Genomic DNA, 17,965 nt, shown 5'->3' with positions numbered 1-17,965 from the left:
GACCCCGTCCGGCCGTTTACCCTTTTTTGTCCGACAGCACTCGGGTTCCAGGCCCCGTTCACCACTGTTCTCCGCGGTCGTTCGTGCCTGCGGAGCTCATGTCGGCTCGTTTTGTTTTTGTACGGCATGATGCTCACCGCTCGCCCCTCCAACCCCCATACGATGGCCCATTTCGGGTTCTTGAGACGGGTCCTAAGGGTTTTGTGCTAGATATGGGTGGGCGTAGGGAGCGTGTCACGCTTGATAGGCTTAAACCGGCGCACAGGGTGACAGGTTCCCCGTCGGGGTCGTCCTCCTTCCAGGACCCCGGCAGTGTCTTCACAGGTTCAGCGTTCTGCTTCTCAGCTGGCTTTGGACTGTGTTTCACCTACCGTTTCGGCTGAGGGACGGCGCAGCCGTTATGGCAGGCTGCTTAAGCCTTCAGTGAGACACTAAGTTTCTTTCCAGGAGTCCCTTCTGGGTGTTCGGGGGGGGGGGGGCTGTGTGGTGGACACTAGGGGCTATGCCTCTCACCCAGCAGGACTGTGAGCTGGGGGCGTGGTTTACGTTCCCGGGCTCGCCGGGGCAGGGTTGTTCCTGCTGCAGTTGGTTTTTGGAGTTGAGGAATAAACATCAAACTCGCGTTGGTCTCATGTGTTTTTCCTCATTCCTGCCACAATATGACTGATTGATATTAGCGCTAAGGCTCTTTCGACTCCTTTCAAAACACTGAACCTGTTAGTGCCAAAAAGAGCTCTTTTAGTGGAGGTTATTTGGTGAGGGTTAGGTTGCAGCTTGGTGTGCAGCAGTTGGCTGACACAGTCTTGCTCAATGCTTAATCAAATTTAATAGATTCTGCAGCCCTTTGCTCGGTTTGACTCCTAATGGTCGGAAAATGGGGCTTTGGTTAAAAAAATACCACAATTATCCTTTAATTCCCTGGCAATCTACATAATGGCCCCCAACATTTATCCAAATGCAACAGTTCTACATACAGTCTTTCCATAAATTTCCTGGGTTGTCCAATTGCATGAAGCTTCCACACCAGCAGTACTTAGCACTAGATGTTTGTTCCATTGTCCTGCATCCACATGTTGTTTCTTCAGTCACAGACATTCATGCAGGACAACAGGGCCATTATGTCTGATGCACTCCAACTCATAATCGTAACTACAATATGGCGAGTATGGCCTCAAAGTGGATAGTTAGTTGCTTGTAATGGCTTCCCTCGGGCCTTGGATGGAGTCAGCAGGTGGAAACATTGCAGCCTTCCATCATTTTGCACCTCACTGCAAAGGTCTGGTACTATTTTTATAGCCATAGTATTCAAATTCCCGTAGTTTGTCTTTACAGGAAACAGTGTACCATTACACTCAGGAATCTAGTCCTGCCTAGTGTTTTGTCAAAATACCTAAATCCTCAATCCATAGCATTTACCACCATCGTCAAGTCACTCGTTTGGAGATGTTATGTGTGCCTTGAAATCCAAGACGGTGATGTTCATGAATAAGCTGCTCCACAAATAAATGACGCAAACCTATCAGCTAATGATTTCCACTGCTCATTTGCTTTTTAAGTTAAAAATCTTGGAAAACACAAATTGCTGTGCCCAACATGCAATTTCAGATAATTTTTATCTTAGTCTGCTTCAGTATAGTTATTTTAAAAGCCGCAAGACATGGTTAAAAGAAATATTTCACATATCATTTACTAATGAAGGTTACCGAGAGAAAATACCGTATCTGAAGTACTGAAGGCATTACCACAAAACTTTTTTCCCCCCTTCTTTTTCCTAGCTTCAAACACTGTGCTGGGAGTCTCTTTTCCTCGTAAAGCACCTTAATTAAGTTGTAAAACTTCTCCATAAACCTTTTGACTCTGCAGATCTTCAGAGTTTCTCTCTCAGAATGAGTCAGAGCAACTCGGGTCATACAATATGGGTAACATGTTGATACAACTAATGACTCCTGTCTGGGTGTGTAGGTAAGACACTAAATATTGTCTTTCAGTGACAGAGGGTGTCACAGTACAGCTATGCTTTCAGTACGGTGTAAAATCGATGGCGTTTTTTCCACTTCCTTTTTATGGCTGACTTAATGGCTGGCCCCGGGGGTGAAGTGCAGGCCAGCAGAACCTTTGCTTTCCATCATTTCAAGTTGTTTAGGATCATGTAAACAGCGGGACTGCCCTTGGTTAATTCCATGGATATTTATGGGGAAATTATCTTACAGGAATCTTACTATTTACACGTTCCCACACAACCCTTGATGTATTGGTTGGTGGATGCATTATTGTAGTTTTTCATCGTTATTCCTCAATGTGTCTTATCCGTTTTCATTTTTGTTCCCTTTCAGAATCCTTTAACACAGGAAGTCCTTCTGAAAACCGACTTCATGTGAGGGAGGAGAGAAATGTCAGTTTTATACACGTAAACATTTGTACACAGGGCATGACCACAAATAATACTACTTTTTAGTTATTCTGTTTATGAACTCATGTGAAAGTCAGTGAACGGGCCAGCAGCCACCAGTGTGTTGGAATGCTGAAAGGCATACCTGTTGATTTGAAAACATAGCTAAGACCAGACCAGAAATGCAATATTCATTGCAAAATGTAAAACAAAACGTTTCCCCCCATCCATGCCACATTCTATACATGCCATATTTAAGTAACACATCAAGAATGAGAGGAAAGGCAAAGAAAAAATTGCCCTCCCTCTGTCGTGATCAGTCCCTTTTTGGATATGTGCTCAGATTTCCTAAGTACTCTGTATCACATCTGTTAACTTAAACTCCTCGTGCTCCCTATGCTGTATGAAACCCAACCTCCTCGGGGTTCAGACCCACCGCAATAACACTTGGCGCTACTTACTACACAGCGGTGTTGTGACACATCTACGTTCTCTTCTGCCCACCGTTTCTCCAAAATGTCTATTTCTCAAACATAGCCATCCTCTTTCCTCATACTGAACAGCCTTGTCTGCACACAAGCATCAACAGGCTATAAACAAAAACTTGGCAAGGCCAGGAGATACTTCCATTGTAAAGCCCCCCCCCTCCCAGCCCCCAGCCCCCCACACACACACATCCTGGTTCAATTCAATCCAGGGAAAATCCAGTCAGACAATATCCTTCATCCTTTCCTTCTGCTATTCTATTTCCCCTCCCTTGGGCTGCCTCACATCTTTTGTTCCAGCTTCTCCTTATCACAGCTCCATGTCTCCACTAGTGTGAAGTATGGCTCTCCTAAGGAGCCCTAATATACACTCTAATGGCAGGCAGACTGAGGAAAGACAGATGATAATGATGTTAAATGTAGTGTGCTTGCCATATATTTGCCATGCATGTGTATGTCCTGCCCCCCCCACCTTTTTCTCCCCAATTGTACCCGGCCAATTACCCGACTCATCCGAGCCATCCCAGTTGCTGCTCCACCCCCTCTGCTGATTCGGGGAGGGCTGCAGACTACCACATGTCTCCTCCGATACACGTGGCGTCTCCAGCCGCTTCTTTTCACCTGACAGTGAAGAGTTTCGCCATGGGGACATAGCGCGTGGGAGGATCACGCTATTCCCCTCAGTTCCCCCTCTCCCCTGAACAGGTGCAGCGACCAGGACACATACCCACATCATGCTTCCCAACCGCAGACACAGACAATTGTGTCTGTAGCGATGCCCAACCAAGCCGGAGGTAACACGAGGATTTGAACCAGTGATCCCCGTGTTGGTAGGCAACAGAAGTATGTCCTGCCTTTTACCCATAACCTGGTTCAGTACATCTGTCTGAATCAGACAGCACAGTGCACTGCACACTGTGCACGGCTTACTGGAATTATCTAACAAATCTGACAAAGCCATTTATGTAAACAAACCTGTCTCTACTTGTTGTGAAGAACGAGAGGCTTCTCATAAATTAAATCAAATTTTATTTCAAAATCATCATCAATATTTGACTCATAACGTATCAAGCTCTTGGAAGATGACCCAACATCTCGATTAGACAACAGAGGAATGGTGGCACCTAACTGCAGCTTTTCTAGTATAATACAATGCTAGTAAAGCATACGCTAGAAGCATTAGTGACTTATACAACATTTTGGCCTCACTAGTAACAGAACTAGTTAACATAACATGAACATAACATATAAATGGAATGGTCATACTTTGTCAAATTGTAATTTTGAAAATGTTGTAAGCACATGTCAGAATATCAGTCTGGTCATTATGCATACATTGTGTGTGTGTGTGTGTGTGTGTGTGTGTGTGTGTGTGTGTGTGTGTGTGTGTGAGTATACATGTGCATGTGTACACTCATGCAGGTGTGCAGCATGAAGAGGATGTTGAATTTATTTTTCATATATGCATATGATTTCCTTCATCCCTATGTTGGTCCACATTAGTTTTGAAAAACATTCAGTTCACATCGCTCTCTCTCTTTCTCCTCCATGGTCAAGTTAGTCGATGGAACTTCTCCACCCTCCTTGACTGATCTATAAAATGGGAAGGAGGAGGAATATCTCTGGTTTTGGGAGAATTGGGTGTTAGGCTGAACTTAAGGTTTGTTGCCGATAATCTGCCTGGGTCGCCCGTATCCCGTCATGCCAGCCTGAGATGCTCCCCTGTTGGTGCCCATCTGCAGGCCAATGACATTTCTGCCTTCATTCAACTGTTCTTCTGAGAATTCTCTCTTGTTTTCTTGTGATTTCCTGCACATGACATACAAACACACGTTTCTCAGTCCAACATCTCACCCCTGGAATGTTGAAATGAAGCCTTTCTTTGTACAAGTAAAAAATAATCACAGATCAGAGAATTGGGGAGAGTAGACAAAAAGACAAAAAATAAAAAAGAAATGTCAAACTCACTTATGGAACCATTTGGGGTCCCCAGAGTAAGTCCCATCATTTTTTGTGACGGCCAAATTCCCAAGAGCCATCAGGGTCCTCTGGACAGCAGCCAGATCTTTCCCTGTGATCAGATATTATTCCCAAATTAACTGAGGGCACACACCCATCTACAAGGAAGTTACAGTGATTTTCTCAACTCTCCACTGACAGCAGCTTGATAATACGCCAGTTCAACCAGAAGTTATTTCCTTTCTTACATCACAGCTCATCTGTCTTAGCTGAAAATATCTGTACTACACTAGGCCTCAGTGTGGCTGTACAGATGGGGTCTGTGGTGTGTCTTACCCTCCCAGAGGTCGACTGTCTGGAACATGTCCATTTTGGAGACACCATAGCTTTCTGCAGCTCGGAGAAACTGGGAGATTTGCTCCATTTGCTTAAATGCAGTGGTCGAGGATTGGATCTTCTTGATTGGTTTGTTGGTGGTATATAAGCTGTTGATGAGCTCACAAAGAACCTAGACACAGATAGGAGGAGCTGGGCTCAGTTGTGCTGATGGATAGATGAAACAGATCCCATTCAGACCCCCCACCCCATTGAACATACTGTACACATCAGCAAAGACAACAGATATACGATCCCTCATACGCAAACCCCTCTTTTGAAAGAGACATCACACTCACAGATCCATCCTTCAGCCAGTTTTGGAAACCGGTCTTTCCATCTCCGGGTTGGCCTGCTCCAGAGCCGCACTGGGCCATGATCCATTCAACCAGCCTTTCCTCCAGTTCTGGGTCATATTTCTTATCAATCTTACTTTGTACCTCACGGCTCAGACCATAGGACGGACCTTTGTTTGCCATGGCTGATCCTGTTGGGAGGGAGACTTAGCATTAGCTGAGTAAATACTTCTTTGAACTCTAATAGCCACTATATCCTTTCCAGTATCAAGATTCAAAATCTAAATCATTATTTAATAGATGGAACAACATTCACACTCAGATCCCTGCCCCGTCCACACCCAGGGTGCTGCTTAAGTCAAGACAAATAAGACTTTAATCACTCTCCTGATTTGTGTGTGTGGGGAGGGGGGGTGTCTATATCCTCATTAGCACATATGGCCACAAAGTTCTTCATGAACTGCACTAATTTTATAATACTTTGATTCCTTATAGACTAGCCAGTAAATCAATCCATGCATTTTCTTAATCCACTTTTGCCTTTTTCAGGTCACAAAGAACTGGAGTCTATCCCAGCAAACTTTAAGTGGAAGGCAGGACGGACACCCTGGAGAGGTTCATTGCAGGGTCATCAACTTAACACACAATCACTCCAGCTCCCATTCATACATATGAGGATATTTAAAGTCTCCAATTCATCTCCCATCATGTCTTCAGACTGTGGAAGGAAACCAGAGTACCCTAAAAAAAAAAACACTCTGAAGTGTACAACATTCAATGAATTGGACTGAAACTATATCTGTGCTCCTATTAAGCCAAGGCTGGATAATACCACCATCTTACAAGGACAAAATGCTGCTGACAATGTAAAGGGTAAATTTCTTTACACTTTGTACTTATAAAATTATAAAATGTTCCTGAGTAACGCTAACAGGCTGCCACTTAACATGGAAATAGGAACATTATGTCTGTTGTTGTGCTGCAGCAGTACCACGCCACTCCCTGCATCCTGTTTGCTCTCTCAGCTGTCACTTCCTTCCTCTCTTCCTCACAAAGGTAACTATTTTCATGTATGAGAGCAGCTGACCAAATAACACACCACACATCATTATGTGATTTTAAACTGATCCTAAAGAAAAGGAGCAATAACATTACATTTACCTGAACTGTTCTGCATGACAAATACTATATGTCATATAGAGTGTTTGCAACCATGCTGCTGTATTTATCTCAAACTGACTGCAAAGCAATGATCAGAAAATCTCAAATCAATCTCAACTCACTGAACTCTAAGCGAAGTGTTAATAACAGATGGAGATGTTTACAGCTGATTATTAACGGCTCCTCTTGCCTGTCCTTGCTTCCTCTTCAAGTGTTAGTACAACACAAAATCCAGCTGTCGGTTGCTAGGGTTGAAATCACCACAATGATTCACCACAATTCATCACAATTCTAGTACTTTCACTCATTAGTAAGTAAGTATTTTAACCAGCGACTATGTAATGATTAAATCATGTTCAAATTCAGTAGGTGCATTGAAAAAGCTCATACAATATAATGTTCATGTTTTATGTAAATTAATTTTGGAAAAGACTTTTGGATAGGTTTGTCAGGACTGACAAGCCAAACTTCAGTGTAATGTAGAAGAAACAATATCTCCCTTGCGGGACAAACAGACATACCCCTCCCACCACTTACACAACACAAACTGAGAATATTGCCCAATACGTGTTGATCATTTGACAAATTACTGCGTCATTCAATTCTAGACTGGTGCCATAATGGTAGTGCTAAGCATGGATATTGTGGTGGATACAGGGGCATCTGGAGGGAGGGACCCGTCTGTTCTGTCTGCCAAGTTATGTTACAACCAGACAGACCGTTTGTTACAGCAACCATCGCAAATACTGAATAGTAATTTCTGCTCTGACCGTTCAAGATAGTATATCAACCTCACAAAGAGGATTTATTTTCTTTTTTTTTTTATGTCCCGCCATGCCTAGAAACTGTTATCCCCAAACGTCATGTTGAGACACATCGACCCCTTTGTCTGCATGGATGGCCCAGAATGGATGATAAAGGATGGTTTTCTTCCAGATCAGTCCCTCCTTCAACTTGTCTTCACGTCTGTGCTTACAGGCCACATACAAACTACTAATCTACTCAAAATGAAAGTCACCAGATTAAGCCATGACGAGGGGTCCAACCTACCCATTGTGTTCATTACATTGTATTGTGATGAATTTCACTGCAAGAAAAAATGATAGAGTGCACAGCACAGAACTAAAGGGACTGACCCTGTAAGAATGCTGTGTATTTTATGAGTGTTTATGACTTAAAGGGAGATTAAAAGCAGTACACTCCAGAATTCATCTGAAAGCAGCATTGTGGTTAGCAAGACTGCATTGTAATCTGAGGCTCCCATTTTCACTCTAATATGTCAGCAGCCATATGAACTGTTAAAGTATATGGCACGAAACCAAGGTACAAGTTAAGGCAGGTCTTGTCTCTTTTTTTTTTTAGTTTTCATCATTGGTGGACTGTCAGGGCCATCAGGGCCTTCTCTGCTGGCCCTGTCAAAATCAAAATCATAATTTGTTTTTCATACTTAAATTGAAGTGTGCCTAAAATGTGTCTGAGTTCAATTACTTGTTTTCTCGTGAGGCTGAGCAGGGATTTCCTATATCGGAATGTCATCTAAACGCATGACAACTCCTTGGACCAGTACTAGTGGTATTACTGGCCTTTCGTTGAAGCCCAAAGCCACAAACCGATTACAACTGTGAGTGACCATATCATCAGCCAATCAAGTTTAGATGTGTAGTGAAAGAGCACCTAAGGGGCCCTGCAATGTATCAGTGCTAGCCCCTGGTGTCGTCATCAACATTGAGCTTGAGCCTTTGGCGGGTTATGAGTGAACTAAGCTACGTACTGATAGAAAACGCAATGTCCACCACATTGACAGCTACTGACAATCTTGTTGCCAATCTACTTTGTGTGCCTTTTTCAAGGTGACCATTTGGAGACAAAAAAGAAATAATTACTAGAGGAAGACCTACACCTAAGCTGGATGGGCTTACCAAGGCCAGCAAAGGTAACTTACATGTTTAATTTTTCTTATTGAACTGAAGGCAGTGCACTGATAATATTATGGCTATACTCAAAAATAGAAGCTTCTCCATTAACATAGGCAATTTTCCCTCATTTTCAGCTAGTACCCCCAGGGTCCCACAAGGTTCTATCAGAAGTCCCATCCTTTTCTCTTTAAACATGCTTCCCCTCAGTCAAATCATTCAAAATACATTTCCTTCCACCGCTACGCTGATGACACTCAGCTTCATCTTCCCCTGAAACCAAACCACCAGTCCAGTCTAGTCAGCCTCTTGAACTGCCTTGAGAACATACAGTGTTGGATGGCACAAAACTTCCTAACGCTGAAAGAAGGCAAATCTGAAGTTGTCTTATTTGGCCTTCCTGACTCCATTAAAGTGTTTAACAACAGTCTTGGCAACCTGTCCACACTTGTCAAACATCATGCCAAAAACCTTGATGTGATATTCAGCATTCAAGTTTGACAAACAAGTTAATGATGTAGTGAAAGCCTGTTTTTTTTCAAGCTTTGTACTATTGCCAAAATCAAGCTGTTTCTCTTTTTTAAAGATCTTGAGAAAGTCATCCATACTTTTCTATCCTCCCAATTGGAATACTGCAACTCCACATACATTGGGATTACCTGCAACTGGTCCAGAACGCTACCGCCAGGCTCCTGACAGGTACCTGGAAGAGGGACCACATTATCCCTATACTGGCCTCTCTTCACTGGCTACCTGTGCAATTCAGAATTGATTTTAAGGTTCTCCTGTTTGTTATAAAGCGTTAAATGGGCTGGGCCCCTCCTACATCACAGACCTTTTAACCCTCTATTCCAGCTCCAGGTCCCTCAGGTTGGCTGACTTGGGACTCCTGGCTGTCCCATGATCTAAATTTAAGCTCAAGGGTAACTGCACCTTTGCGTTTGCAGCCCCTAGACTGTGGAAGAGCATTCCCCTCCATATCAGATCTGCCCCCTCCAAGTCCCGGCCCAACACTTTTATTCACTAGCGTTTGAATCCTCCTGATATGGCTGATTTCTGACTTGTGCCTATGCCCATGTGTTGCTTATTCGTGCCTATGAGCTATGTGCCTTGTTGTTTATGTCAGTGTTTCTTGTATTTGTGTTTTAGCTACCTGATCTGTACAGCACTTTGAACAATGTGAGTTGTTTTTAAATGTGCTTTCTAAATAAATTTGACTTGACTATTGAATTTGTTGAAGTTAAGATAGTCACTGGTGAACACTTACATAAACTGTGGAAACTCATTTGTTGTTTTTGTTTTTTGCCACATGGTGTATGTGTAAAATCTAGTTGCTGTGTGGCATAAAGGAAGATCTGATGGTGATGCCGCAATAGTTGATATAGTGCACAATGGTGTGTGTTGTGGTTGTTAAAGATCAGCTGTCTAGTTGGTGTTGATGCAGTAGTGCATATAGTGTGTGATAGTGTATTTTGCATGTGGCTGTGTTGTTTGTATCAGGTGGGGGTGTGCAGTTCGTTATTGAAGGTCCTTACCAAAATGCTATGCTACTGCTTTTCATCACCAGTGTAATCTTGAAAGACAGTGCAATCTTCCAAATGTAAGTACACATACACTGTATTGCATACATATATATCAAATACCGTAAGCATACAAAAAGGTCAATGAGTTTATCCTCCATGATTTCACAGGAGTGGAGACTGCAGGCTTATGAATAACCAGCTACCAAACAGTAACACTATACTAGTATATAATACATAATTTGGCACAAAAATGCTGTTTAATGTTTTCTAATCATAAATATTAGACAATATGAATAAAATTCAAACAGAATCATCATCAGTCATTATAATATGATGTCTAACCTCATCCTGTAAATAATTACTGAATGAATTCTTCATGAAGTCAAAGCTGGGGATCTGAAACATGACAGATAAGCCATTTCTATTTAGTCTTTTTGTTTTGCAATGTACATTGCCCATATCGTCTCCTAAGCTGTACAAACACAGCTGCTGTACAGTCCCGCCCCAGCTCTTACAAGGCTCTGTATTCTGTTTTATCACAGTTGATAGGCAGAGGTGAATCAATCAGGACTTGTCAAATAACATCTCTGGTAGCAAGCCAAGCAACAGTTGCCTTTATGGATCTCAGTCTTTTCTGGACATAATATGTATTAACACAAACCGACACTGACTCCACCTTGTAAAACTTGTATCTACAGTAAGAGATTTCTCAGTGGCAGACTCTAACATGCCCTGAAACTGTGGGGCCTGGGATTTTACTGAGTATACGAAAAGGAGCTGAGAGCAGAGTTAGATAAGAAACAGGATTTGATAACCAAGCCCTACCAGGAGAGAACAGTTTCACTAAGAGAAAACTAATCATTAACTAATCAGTGAGAGTTATGTCCACTATCAAAGATTTTTACCATATTCACAGGCCATGTCAGATGCAGAAAACAACTGAGAATTATGTATGAATATTAGAGAGAGAGAGAGAGAGAGAGAGAGAGAGAGAGAGAGAGAGAGAGAGAGAGAGTGAGTGAGTGAGTGAGTGTGTGTGTGTTTGTGTGTATCCATGACAGAGAAAGAGACAGAAGAGAACTAAAGCAATATAGGATGTAATTAAGGTATAAAGATAAATATTTCTTTTTTTCTACAACTTTCCCACATTGTTTCAGCCAATTTGCCACATGCTATAAAACACAGAGACATCTGACTAGCAGCCACAAAACAACACCAAAAACAGGGATCGGTCATCAACTTTGTCACAATGTTAACTCTTGTGAAAGAGCATTTACTCACAATGACAGGATTGGCGTGTGTGCAGGTAGTCTGGGTGGCTTGTCTTCTGATCCCCGCTCTGAATGTCTTGACTCGTCTTCCGTACAGAACACTGCAGAGAGCCCGCTCTGTGGAACTGCCAACGTGAAAATAGCACACGCCCTGGTCTGAAATGACTTCACCACATTCAAGTGAAAGAGTGAGGAAAAGAGATATGCCTTTAAGACCTCTTAATGCATTCTTTGACCCACCCCTTTTCCTCTCCCCCACCACCACCACCACCACTACCAGCAACCATCACCCCCACCCCCACCCCCACAAATTGTAATTCCTTATTTAGGAGAATGACAGCAGGAAAAAGAGAGGGCATGTGACCAGCAGGGATTTCAGTGTGGTCACTGAATGGAATTCTCCAAATTTCTCCTTCTACCGCTGAGAGCTGATAGGATGAGGAAGTGACGGGGACTGAGGGTATGTGTGTGTGTGCGGAGGGGGGTGGGGGGTGGGGGGGTCATATGCTACAAGAGAAGTGTGTAGTCTAGTGTAATGCAGTCCAGGAGGGGATTGACAGTGATCCAGGTGTACTGAAATACTTCTTGAAGAATAATGGCCACCGCTGTTCTGATCTACGTTGTTTGTGGTCTCTCCAGGAACTGAAAGAATCTCCAGGCATCAATGGAATGTGCGCACGCACACACACACACACACACACACACACACACACACACACACACACACACACACACACACACACACACACACACTCACTCACTCACTCACTCTCTCTCTCTCTCTCTCTCTCTCTCTCTCTCTCTCTCACACACACTCTCTCTCTCTCTCTCTCTCTCTCTCTCTTGCTCGCTCTACAAATAATTAACAACTGGAGAAACAGTGAAGAGGTAAAAGAAAAAAGAGAAGTGGCGAGAGGAACGTGTCATGACATGCGGTGGCATTTTCCTTGATAGCTGTCAGAGAGCTTTCTTGATTCGTGTTCTCTGCTTTGTTCAAGTCCTCCTGCTCCGTTTAACTTCTCCACTTCCATACAGTAAGATGTACCTCTGGGACATCGTGTGAGGGAGTATGATATCATGGTGAGACACACCCTTCAGCCACGTCAGGAGCAAAAACAAAAAAGAGGAAGCCACCACGACATCAGATGTGATTAAACCGGGAGGAGCCGGGAATGGGTGAGGTAATTGTCTGAGCCCGTGTGTCAATAATCCAGGTGTTGAGCGTATTTATTGGTGTTAGGGTATATTTATTCGTGAGTCAGTATCCTCGATCGTATGTTTCTCTCCTGTCTGTTGATTCTTAACTCCTGGAGAGCTACTCTATTTGACATTTGAAAATATGCTCAATGACACAGATGTGCTCAGATCCAATAATGCTACATGAGTCTATGTTTCCCTTGTGCACCATCAGTCCCGACAAATATATATCATATAGTATATGTTTAAGCAAAACCTATCTTGGAGTGTGCCAATAGCGGCAGGCTACATTAGCACAGCATTGTATCACCCCACCACCACCACCACCCACCTTCCCCCCAAAAGTGATTCTTTCCAAGCTTATTTTCTGACTCTTTAGCTTTAAATGCAACCAGAAAGGAAAAAGAATCTTGAATTGTGAATGGTCATTTCAAGCTTCCCAGCCAACCTTATCATCTTGATCTGTATGTAATAGAGGGCAGTCTTGCTGAACAAAAAGTGCAGTTTTATGAATCGATGTATGCATAGATCATGTCGTGGTTAGTTAACATATTACAAAACCAAGAAGGGGATGGGATGAAGGGGTTAAAGTGGGGCTGTGTGCGTGAGAACGCTGCAGCCTTTATCAAGTAAGCAGTCAGTGTACACACAGGTGGTACAGTCCACAACTGCATGCAGTCTGATCAGGCGATAAGATAGTAAACAGTCCTTGCACTAAGGACTTACTTACGCCAGTGGCAGTGGCCGTTCCACTGATTAAAGTGATCAACTCAATCAAACTTCAGCTACATATCAACAATGCTTTGCATGTATTTAACATTTAAGGTATTAACAACCTCAACCTCGTTCAAGATTAGATGCTGTGATTTCTCAGATTGCCCCTGACTCTCTCTGTCTCTCTGTCTCTCGCGTGCTCTCTCTCTCTCACACACACACACACACACACACACACACACACACACACACACACACACACACACACACACACACACACACACACACACACACACACACACATACTTGCTTGCTGGTTGTCCATCGTATCCGATGATGACCACCTTCTCCTATTTGTGAGTCCTTTGGTGGCTGAATAATCCAATCCTGGGTGCACAGTTGCGCTTGCGGATCGGAACTTTGCTATACAGTGTTGTGTGTGCTGGTTTTCCATATACTTCACTCCCTGTGAGATGTCGGAGCGTCAGATGGTGTGGCAAGAGGCAAGTTCCTCCAAAGAAGAGGGGTTGATCTGGCCTCTTTTCAGTGTGGTCTTCATTTGGTCTTTGAATGACTTCTTCTGCCCACCAGCAGTGCATTGACCAAGTTTTAGTTGTAGAGTCATTGGCTGGGCATGTGAATAACATGCCCAAGCCACCTGAGTTGATGGTGGTTTAGGGTAGACTCCACACTGCAACTACCTGCCCGTTCCAACACCTCTGTGTGTGGCACTTTGTCCTCCCAAGTAATGCCGAGGATCTTCTGGAGACATCTCACATGGAAGGCCTCCAGGCTTCTGGGATGGTGGCTGTAGATGGTCCATGCCTCACATCCATGGAGTAGTGTGGAGATGCACACTGCCCTGTAAACAAGCACTTTGGTGTGGAGATTGAGGCTGCTGTTCTGGAAAACCTTTCTCCTTAGATGACCAAAAGATGTAGAGGCTTGTTTGAGGTGGTGTCGGATGTCATCATCCATTGTGCAAGTGTCAGATAGTATGCTTCCCAGATATTTGAAGGCAGGAACAGTGGCCAGCTGTTGCCCTTCTGCTGTTTAGGTTGTTGGATGTCTTGGGAGGCCGGCACTCATCTGACAGATTACCTCTGTCTTTTGGGTGTTGATGATCAGTCCCATTCAACTGTATGCAGTTACAACTGCCGACAGAGTGTTTTGTCGGGCTTCTGGTGTGTAGGCTACCAGGGCACAATCGTCAACATACTGTAGCTCAATGATGTTCTCAGAGGTCAAGTTGGTGGTTGCATGGAACCTCCTGATGTTGAATAGGTTATCATCGAGCCTGAAGTCAATGGTGAATCCAGCCTGCTTCTCCATCCTCCTTCATAGCAGTGTTGTAACACAGACTAAGACGATACTGAACAGGAGTGAGGCTAGCACACAGCCTTGTCTGACTCCAGTCTGCACACCAAAGGGCTCAGAACTGTGGTTCCCTACTACCACTCAGGCCATCGTTCCTGAGTGAAACTGTTCAAGTACTGTGAGAAACTTGGGTGGACATCCAAATTTCTTCAGGACTTGCCACAGCAGGTCCTTGTTGACTGTATCAAATGCCTTTGAGAGGTCTATAAATGCTATGAATAAATCCTTGTACTATTCCCAGCATTTCTCCTGAAGCTGGCATGTGACAAAGATCATGTCAACTGTCCCTCTATCCTTTCAGAAGCCGCAGTGTGACTCTGGTATGACCCGTTTGGCTATTGTTACTGTTAGTCTGCGGAGCATGATCTTGGCTAGGACATTTCCGACAATGGCAAGTAATGAAATACCCCTACTGTTGGAGCAGATGGATTTGTCTCCTTTGTTCATATAAATGGTCAAAATGTTAGCGTCTTTCCACTGTTGAGGGATACACTCGCAACTCCACACCTCAAGGATGTAGCAATAAAGTGTCCTCGTACAGAGATAGCCTGCTTCCTTGAGGATTTCAGCTGGAATGTTATCAGGTCCAGAGGTTTTATTGTTTTTCAGGGTCTTGACCACATGCAAGATTTCTTTGAAGGTTGGTGGGAGGTCTAGGTCTTGTAAGGTAGGCTGTTCAGGGAGCTTTGCCAGTACAGTTGAGTCCACTGGGGTGGGCTGGTTGAGCAGGGTGTTAAAATGCTCAGCCCACCGCTCCACTAACAGGGCCTGATCCTTGATAAGAGTTGTTCCATCACTAGACCTAACAGGTGCCAGGGAGCAGTTTCTGGGGCCATAGATGGTCTTAACTGCATCATAGAAACTATGTATGTTGTTCCTGTCTGCAGGAGCCTGGATTTCGCTGGCTTTCAAAATCTACCACTCATTTTGCAGATTCTGCAGAGTTGCTTGGGCCTCAGAGCGGAGGTCTTGCCATTGTTTCTTGAGAGGTTGGGATAGTGGGTTGCTGAGGGTGGCTCTGTGCGCCTTAAGCATGTTGTCCACACACACACACACACACACACACACACACACACACACACACACACACACACACACACACACACACACACACACACACACACACACACACACACACACACAATGATGGTCTAGGCTTTGCCCTACACAGTTGCAGTGTTCATTATCCATGCCATGTCATAACTAACATTTGTCATACTTTTTTTTTCTCAAAATGCCTCAGATATGTGGCTCTTGAAAGGTAGTTTGGCTTTCTAAAGGAAATGTAAGTTTTCACTTGAAATACTGTGATTGAAATAAAGTGAAAAAAAAGTTATGCATATGAAAATGGAACAAAAATGTATGCAAAATAGAATAGAATAGAATATAGGGAAAAGACTATAATGGATGACTAACCAAAAGATATATTATATTTTTTTATATATCGAATAGGCTACTGAATCTTTACCTTCGTCTGCTGTTTCTGACGTGGAACAAACTGCTCTATCTGTAAGATTAATATTTCTCTACAGTGCTCTGTGTGGTTGTCTTGCAGTTCAAACTAAAAAAAACAATGTTACTGTGGAATTTGTCTGAAATGTCTTTTCTCAAGTCCACCAAGTATGGAAAGGCAACATCAAGCAGAGGAGTCTCTGAAAATGCCTGGCCCTGCTCCCTCTTTTGAACCTAAAGGAGTGCACCAGAGCGTCACTGCACTACATCGACCTCTGGTGGCCAAAAGAGACAAAGCCGCGATTAGTGTCACGGCAAAGGAAGAAGATACTATCTAGTGAACAGTTCCTCACCAGCTATTTATGTGCCTGTGTTCATCTTCTGACTCCAACGCAAGAGTGAAAACACCGTGAACCATATGGCACATAGGTACATCGCTCACTTTTAAAACTGAGTTCTTGTAACTACCGGGATCTCACTCCCTAAAACGACCATGGGTTTTCTGTCAATACCCAATTGAGATATTAATGCATTGCATATGTTGGTATATCTGTTAGGAAACGACTGATACCAAAAATAACATTTTAACAACTATAATACTATTTTTAAACAAGTTAAACTTCAGAGAGACATGGTCGAACGTGAATAGCAAAATTGAAGAAGCGAAAATATTACCTGAAAAACAAAACGGAAAACACGTATTGCTAATCTAACAAACGTAACAAGGCCTATAAAACGTGACAAGTAAAAAAAAAAAAACTGAAAATAACCATTGAAACAGTCCCAAACAACGCCCGGAACTTAAAAACTACTAGAACGACCATGACCGCCCACTATATCCTGTCAAGATAAATACCCAACTGAGATATATCCTGAGCCTCCCTCGCGCTATGTCCCCCTGGCGAAACTCCTCACTGTCAGGTGAAAAAAAGGCGGCTGGCGACTCCACATGTATTGGAGGAGACATGTGGTAGTCTGCAGTCCTCCCCTGATCGGCAGAAGGGGTGGAGCAGCGACCGGTACGGCTCGGAAGAGTGGGGTAATTGGCCAAGTACAATTGGGGAGAAAAAGGGGGGAAAATCTTTAAAAAAAGGAAAGACAGAAAGAAACGACTGACACCAATATTAAAATTTTAACAACTTTAATACTATTTTTTTCAAACAATTAAAAATTGCCGCTGTCCAAAGCCTGTAAATACTGTAACGCCTCGGTGGTAGTCATGGTGCGTCTGAAACGGCGGCTGCACCCAGACATGTTGGAAATAATTTTAAAAAATCAAGTTTAGAATATTACTCTGCACTGGAGAACGCCAGTGTGTTTCGAGGGCAGAGCAATGAACTTCGCGAAGGAAATGACGCGACCAACACACGTCATAAATAGTGACATGTCGCGAACGATGATCCGCAAATTACCTGCGGTCATTTTGACCGCTCGTGGTCGTTTTAGGTAGAGCTTATAACTTTTTAGTGCAATTGATCTAAAACTCGTTTTAATGCAAATATATGCAATTTTAGGAGCATTCAGGGAGCGGCAGGTCTGTATCCCGCCCCCCCCCCCACAAAGTTATTAAACTTTGAAAATCCAAAATGGTCAAAATGACCGGCTTGGTCAGTGTAGGCAACTCCATCAAATAATTCATATGATTAGGCGGCTCGCAGTCCTTCAGTGTCAGCACCGGTGGACACAGACATCACCATCCTCATCCACCCAAACTGATTCTCTGTGTCCACCAGGAACCCCTGGCCTTTTGGTTGCTGCTGGTGTTGTTTTTCTAGATGGGCGAAAATAACTCTGCTACTAATAAAACTTCTAATACTACTAAAATTATTAATACTTGTACTTCTTCTACTGCT

General features: G+C 43.4%; 1 protein-coding gene across 1 annotated transcript; it reads right to left on the bottom strand.

Moving 5' to 3' along the window:
- Nucleotides 1-3,886: 3,886 nt before the first annotated feature.
- On the bottom strand, nt 3,887-11,583 carry LOC130117244 (transgelin-2-like). The gene is made up of 5 exons (XM_056285445.1): nt 11,383-11,583; nt 5,508-5,695; nt 5,170-5,341; nt 4,843-4,945; nt 3,887-4,683 (listed from the first exon to the last, which is right to left on the bottom strand). Exons 2-5 carry the CDS (start codon nt 5,685-5,687, stop codon nt 4,530-4,532), a joined length of 609 nt encoding a protein of 202 aa, XP_056141420.1. The 5' UTR covers nt 5,688-5,695; nt 11,383-11,583; the 3' UTR covers nt 3,887-4,529.
- Nucleotides 11,584-17,965: the final 6,382 nt, after the last annotated feature.

This window comes from Lampris incognitus, chromosome 8 (assembly GCF_029633865.1).
Source record: "Lampris incognitus isolate fLamInc1 chromosome 8, fLamInc1.hap2, whole genome shotgun sequence".
Taxonomy (NCBI): Eukaryota; Metazoa; Chordata; class Actinopteri; order Lampriformes; family Lampridae; genus Lampris; species Lampris incognitus.
Note: the sequence above shows the minus strand (reverse complement) of the source record. Positions and strands in the feature narration are given on the sequence as shown.